We start from the raw sequence: 7,440 nt of genomic DNA, 5'->3' as shown, positions 1-7,440 counted from the left end.
TATTACATGTGACTAAATGTCAATATGGTATTATTGAAAAATAGATTATGATAATTGAAAAAAAAAAAACTTATGAAGAACAAATGAACACTAGGAGAAGTAACTCAAAGGTTCATTATTCAAAAAATTTGATATGTGAGAATGTTAGTTCTTTACAATATCAACAAATAACACTTCGATATTATATGTTACTTTACAATCATCGATCCCACGTGTAATGTTTTTTTTTCTTCTAACGTCCCTATCTTGATAATTTATTAAAACCTATATAAGTAGAAGTAGTTGTATTTTAGTTTTGAATTTAAGATTTGCAACATGATGTAAAATTTTGATGAAAATTATTCTTAACCCCTCATATTTAAGATTGATTGGTGCTGGTATATAGTTTTTTTAATGTTCATAAAAAAATAAACTATCATTTCACTTGTTTCTTATTTTCTAAAAATTTACTAATTTAATATAAATAAAATTTTATCTTCAGAATTTCTTTCTCGAAATAGAAAAAGATAAAATAAATGATACATTTATAATTATTCGAATACATTAAGCACTATTTATTTTTTATGTAAACCACCATTGACTGAATAAAAAAAAATGATGAATGCTGTTATCTAAGCAATTACGGTTTCCAACCGCGTAGGAGATTCAGTGTTGACTCCTCCCTTTTTTTGCTTTATTATATGTGAATAATATATAATATATGTTATTGTGATATTAAGATATTTATTTTTTATTTGAGACAATGTATTCAATGTATAACAATATTAACTGTCATTTTATTTTTAATTTATATAAATAACTACTCTTACAAAAGAAAATCATTCTAAAAGCAATGGTATTCCTCCTATTTTAGACAAATACTTGTGTATTTTGTTTCTAACTTCTCAAAATGTCACAAATTTTATCATTTTATATTTCTTTTAATAAATTCCAAATATCATATTTTTTAATATTCATGTCAACATCGTTATTTCGAAAATGTTTGGAGTTCAAAGAAACACATAAAAATGTGGTATGTTAACAACATACCATACATACCATTATGTTAACAACTATACTTTTATTAATGATGATTATAAAAAAATAAATGACTTTTTTCATCTGTTTCCTACTTTCCTTTTTCTTCTTTGATAGGAATTCACTAATAATGAAAGAATGAAAATAACAAGATTAAAGTGATTATTTTTATAATTATTGGCAGAAACACATTAACTTTGTATTTTTTTTCCTAAAAAAGAAAGCTAATGTATAATTTACCCCTCTAAAAGTTCTTGAATGCTGGTCACATCACATCCTTAGAACTGTGTTCTTGTCTAAGCAATTATGGTTCCCAACAACTTCTTCACCCAAACACCAAAAGATCAAAGTTCCATTAATAGTCCTAACCAATATTTATTTTATCACAAGTTCACTTCCCTACCACACTCCAAAGTCACCCTATACAACACACACATAATGGAAGGGCATGGAAGAAGAATAACAACATTACTATGCATCCACATTGTGCTCCTTCATTTAGTAGGAGACACTGTTGCCAAGGTGCCGGCCACCATAGTCTTCGGCGACTCTTCCGTTGATGCCGGCAACAACAACTTCATTCCCACCATTGCAAGGAGCAATTTCCAACCATATGGGCGTGACTTTGAAGGTGGAAAAGCCACTGGGAGGTTTTGCAACGGAAGGATACCAACGGATTTTATTTCTGAGGCTTTTGGCCTCAAACCTTATGTACCAGCGTACTTGGATCCTAGGTATAATATTTCAGATTTTGCGAGTGGGGTCACTTTTGCTTCTGCAGCAACTGGTTATGATAATGCAACTTCAGATGTTCTGGTAATTCATGTCTCTTTCAACCTATACATAGTGCAAAGTGCTTTCTTTTCTTTTCAACAAGCTCTCTTTTCTTTTTTCTTTCTAGGCCGTTGTTGGTTTTCTCAAATTTTCTATAATGATTTTTAGACACCCCATTTTCCTGAATCTTATTCTTGGTATTTTCTCATATCATGTCTATCCTTTGATTCCGTTTTATTAGCTAGCTAATATGTTTGAATAATCAATGTATACATATATGCATGTTTAGTTTGATATTGAAGAAATGAATATTGGTTGCAGTCTGTGATACCACTATGGAAGCAATTAGAGTACTACAAGGGATACCAAAAGAATTTGAGTGCCTATCTTGGTGAAAACAAGGCAAAAGAGACCATAACTGATGCATTACACCTTATCAGTCTTGGCACAAATGACTTCCTTGAGAACTACTATACCATGCCTGGTCGAGCATCCCAATTCACACCCGAACAGTACCAAACCTTTCTTGCTGGAATAGCTGAGAACTTCATACGGAGACTCTATGATCTTGGTGCTAGGAAGATATCCCTAGGAGGGTTACCTCCCATGGGATGCTTGCCACTAGAAAGAACCACAAATATTGCTGGTGGGAATGAATGTGTTGCCAGATTCAATAACATAGCTTTGGAGTTCAATGATAAGCTCAAGAATTTGACCACTAAGCTCAACCAAGAGCTTTCTGGAATCAAATTGGTGTTTTCAAATCCGTATTACATTATGTTGAGCATCATAAAAAAGCCTGAACTTTATGGTATGTTGTCACCCCCAAAACCATGTATCTTAAAAGTGACACCTATAACAATATTTTATATAAAATAATTATGATGCACAATAATTAATTCAACTTTTTTCTCTACAGGATTTGAGTCAACCTCAGTGGCATGTTGTGCTACTGGAATGTTTGAGATGGGTTACGCATGCAGCAGGGGCCAAATGTTCAGCTGCACAGATGCTACCAAATATGTGTTTTGGGACTCTTTCCATCCAACTGAGAAGACAAATAGTATCGTTGCAAAGTACATGGTGCTGCGTGTTTTATATCAATTTTTACAATAAATAACTTCTAGAGGAATTTTATTTATGTACTGCCGCCTCTTCATGTTTGCACATTCGCCATAAACTGCCATTTGGCCTTTCTATGAATGACTACATGTCGATGTGTACATATACAAGTATGTCTACTCAGCACATTCACCATATAATGTGCTGATAATTAGAAATAAGTCCTTTTGTTTTCAACAATATATAGTATTTATACTTCTCAGGCACTTTGCTATATTTGGTGTCCTCCATGTATGTTTTCCTTCACATATATATATCATGGCCCTATTGTGTTAATGGGTCTATAGTTTGTAATATCAATATATGGTTTGGAAAATTTTAAACCCCCGAAGTAGAGAACTTCCTGTTCTTTCTTTGGCTGGAATGATTTGTGGTCAAAATCAAATGCTTACCTCATTGCCAAATTCACTTTTGAGAAAGCATCTACTAAAGAAATCAATCCAAACTTGGATTCACAAATGCTTATCATATTAACTCTTGGTGGATAACTTGATATCAGCTCTTTATTAATTATCAGATCTTAATTTGACATCATTTCTAGGACATCTATTGCTTTTGAAAGGTAGATGTTCTTTAAAAACCAGACCGGTGCATGAACATTTCCTGAAAGTCAGTCACTTGTGATTGTCAAATTTATCATGAAATCACACAACTCTTGACTTTTAAGAAGGTACATTAGTACAACCAATACCAAATCATACAACTAATAAAGCCCATTTTTGGCGCTTTCAGAACAAAACTAAATAGAAAACTGCAAGCAAGCAAGTACAAAGGTGTCCTAAGAATAATATGCTGCATCAAGTTAAGTTGCTTCAATTGTGATGGATCATATACATGATTAAAAACTCACCTAGTTGCCTATCCCCCATGACTAACAAATTTGGCTCATAATTTGAATCAAGGAATATTTCTGGTGTGTGTAAACCCTAGGACTGAACTAACCATCCCCCCTCTCTCTCTGGTGCAAAAAAAAGGAATGAAAATGTTGTAACTAGATATCCAAGTATATTTCATATATTTATTAATATGTACACCAACCAAACCAATTTATGTTTCATAAGATAATTGTTTCTCTTTGCCTTAGTTAACAGGATCAATGTCTTGTAAATTCCTATATAATTCAGATATCTATGACTGATACAAAGGGAATAATCTCAATACCTTCGACTATCAATGGCCGGAAGTAAAAGTATATGCATATGATTTATAGTTTCACCTGTTAAACTACACCAAAATATTCTAAGTATTACAAGGAACAAACATAATATTAGGCCTAGAGGAGGACAAAACACGAAATGACATATACCGAGAGGCAGAATGCAAAGCACGTTATACAAAACAAGCAAATCAATTAAAATGACAATGAAGAGAATAATGACAAACGAATAAGTCAGTTCAATTTTTGGCAGCATATACTTCAAGTAGTAAAAGCATTAAAGGTAAGAAAGAAAGATTAAGGAAAATGGCTTGGTTCTGCCCCTGGCGAGCAAGAGTTGCGAGCTAACTTGCTGCATCACACTTTAGACCAAAGCAAATGCTTTTGTAAGAAGAAATCATGTCATGTTATATTGTTTACAGTGCAAGAAACAGACTTTTATGATAAAAGATTCAGTCAATTACTCAACTGTGAATATCATAGATCCATATATAAATAAGAAAGTTGCATTATCTTAAGAAGAAATTTTCTATAAACATTTCAGTATCAAAATATTTTCCCACTAGAGATATTAAAGCTTGTCCTCTTTCACTATTCATGTATTTTGTTTCTTCTTTTGGTTATTCATTTCATCATATATGAAGCTTGTTTTCCATTGATTAGTACAAATAGATTATCCTGGAATTTGGTACTTTTGATTGATACGCAAAAAGTAATATTTGGTACAAGAACTTTTTCATTACAAATAAACCATTTTCTTGGAAATTTCTTTCCCAGAAATCTTATTCCTAGAAGAAAAAAAAAATATAAAATTAGTTTGGTTATTATTTAACTTTCCAAGGAAAAATATATTTACTATCAATGACCAAGGAAAGTTTTAGTAACTTTTACAGTCAATAACCATAGTAAAGTTTTATTCTCACCTGTGAAGGTGGGAAGATTGTATTCTCGCTTATTCGTATATTAGCATCCCTATGAATCTTATATACCCAGGAAATATGTTGATTCTATTCTATTCTACTGAACATGGGAAACTTTTATTCCTAGGCCACATTTCCAGCCGTGATAAAACACTCTTTGCAGAAACATCACATAAAGAAATGGCAAAGAAGCCTTCTTAGAAGGAGATCATCTCAATTACCATGAAAACATTATATAGTTAATATAACAGTTTCTGCTGTCCTGACCAGATTTATCAGACATCTACTGTAAATGGATGCCTTTTTCACTGACACGTTCATTTAATGTTTAGTGATTGTCCAAAATAAATAAAACCAAGTCAAGTGTGGGGAAATTAAGCTATCACGTTCAGGCCTGGTTAGTACTAATATGAATGACCCCAGTCTAACATCAAAGAATAAAAAGAATAAAAATTCTTTATTAAAATATAATTTTATTGTGCATAAAAGAAAAACAGCCTATTCATTTGCAAAGACATTTCCTATATCAAAAGAAAAAAATTATATCGGCTAAAATGATTTAGTAATGAATATATTAACATAAATAGACACTTCACAAAACTTAAGGGAAGAGTTGGCTCTTATCTTTTAGCAATAACTTCTTTAGATCATCCCAGATGATTGGACCTTCAGGATGTGCATTCACAATGTATTTTACAAACTTTTCATCAGAGGATGCGAGGATAGTGCTCAAGGCCATCATAGGTTTTACTGCTTTCCTTTCTGCCACCCAAGCATACATTGAAAATCTGAGCATGATTCTCTCTAAATCATAGCACAAGTATGCTGGAAATGCAACGACGCAATCTAATGGGTAACCTAAAATGTTTCTTAAGAAATCAATCTTCTTTTGAATCACAACTTTGTTCTGGTTTAGAATCATAGGAGCACATTTTATCATTTTGATTGCAATGTTATAGTCCAAACCAGCTTCAACTAGGCAATCAAACCTCTCTTGTAATTGATCACCTCTCCCTCGGAATCTTTTTATTGCTTTTGTCATCTCCTCAGAGTTCTCAGAATATCCCAACTTCAGCAAGAATGTTGTCTTCCCCAAATGCTTACTTTGGTCATCACGCAATAACTGTAAATCAGTATTCTGTTTCAGTTTTGAAGCCAAACTAATTAGCTTCAGTGGATCATCCTTTATGATTTGGTATAGATCAGCTTTTCTAAGTTTTAACTGCAAACAAACAACTTTAGGGCCTTTCAAAGGATGTGAGCTCAGAAGATGCATGTGGTTAGACAAAATACGCGAAATTTCATCTACATCCATTCCAACATAACGCAAAAAGCCAATCACTCCCAAAAGATTTTTTGCACACTTGTTAGTCAAGATATGGGGATATTCTACAAAACAAGAATACATCACGTTCTTATTGAGACCTAACTTAAATGCTAGACCCAAAAATACAAAAAGCTTCTTCTCAAGACCTTCCAGTAATAATGCAGGGTTTTCCTTGAACAAATCGTGCATCTGTTCTTCAGAATAACCCACTTTATGAAGAAATTGCATAGCATCAAGCATTCTTCTTGGGTAATATGTTTTCAAAGAAGACATGTAATTTCCAATCCAATCATGCCCAATGCCAATTTTCTTCAACCAATCCAGAACCATGGCCAATTCAACACTTGTTTCACCAACCAAAAGTGAAGGGCAACAAACAACAAGCTTGATGACCATGGATCTACTCAAACCTAAATGTTCATAACCTCGAAATTTCGACAACAACAATCCATTAGGATACCCAAAAACCTCCTTTGCCTCTCGATAAATTTTCCCTATTCTATTCCTTGGAACTCCATAGTTACTCAAAGCGTGGAAATTGGCAAGCAAAACACGATCATCAGACAAATACATCATTCCACGTGGAAGAAACAAATGCAACTCACGAGAGCTAATCCCCAAACTCTCAAAGAATGGTTCAAACTCATTAATGGGATTGTACCACAACGACTTCCTTAAACACGTGGCAACATCATCATCTTGTCCATGAAACTCTGACACCAAACCTTGAACAAAACATGGTGAGTTTTTGCTAATGAACTCTGCATCCGCGAAGCTGTATCCCCTGCTCGAATGCAAGTAATCTAACAGCACATCCTGCACTTTCCCCTTTACCTGCCGAGATAACCGTTTCACGGAAAAGTGTGAGTGAATGGAATGCACCCTTGAAACTTGAAGAACAGGGATAGCTGTAGAACTAGGAAAGGTTGGAACTTTGGGAGAAAGGGGAAACGGGTTTTGTGTGGATAGGGGTTTTTTATATGAACCATGGAAGAAAAGAAAGGGATGGTTTTGATTGAGGTGGGAAATCATTGGGAAGAAATAACCCTTCGCAATGCAAGATGCTACATTTTATGAAACAACTTATAGTGGCAGCTATGGCTAAGGTCAATGCAATGGAAAGG

At 33.5% G+C, this 7,440-nt stretch overlaps 2 protein-coding genes across 2 annotated transcripts; one reads left to right on the top strand and one right to left on the bottom strand.

Annotated features, from left to right (window-relative positions):
* Window positions 1-1,404: 1,404 nt before the first annotated feature.
* LOC137823634 (GDSL esterase/lipase At2g04570-like) lies at window positions 1,405-3,213 on the top strand. The gene is made up of 3 exons (XM_068628846.1): window positions 1,405-1,833; window positions 2,113-2,602; window positions 2,711-3,213. Exons 1-3 carry the CDS (start codon window positions 1,456-1,458, stop codon window positions 2,905-2,907), a joined length of 1,065 nt encoding a protein of 354 aa, XP_068484947.1. The 5' UTR covers window positions 1,405-1,455; the 3' UTR covers window positions 2,908-3,213.
* A 2,211-nt stretch (window positions 3,214-5,424) lies between these two features.
* Window positions 5,425-7,440, bottom strand: LOC137823633 (transcription termination factor MTEF18, mitochondrial-like). Its single transcript, XM_068628845.1, has one exon. It carries the CDS (start codon window positions 7,346-7,348, stop codon window positions 5,591-5,593), a length of 1,758 nt encoding a protein of 585 aa, XP_068484946.1. The 5' UTR covers window positions 7,349-7,440; the 3' UTR covers window positions 5,425-5,590.

This window comes from Phaseolus vulgaris, chromosome 8 (genome assembly GCF_000499845.2).
Source record: "Phaseolus vulgaris cultivar G19833 chromosome 8, P. vulgaris v2.0, whole genome shotgun sequence".
Taxonomy (NCBI): domain Eukaryota; kingdom Viridiplantae; phylum Streptophyta; class Magnoliopsida; order Fabales; family Fabaceae; genus Phaseolus; species Phaseolus vulgaris.
The sequence above is the reverse complement of the archived record's forward strand: the minus strand, read 5'-3'. Positions and strand labels throughout refer to the sequence as shown.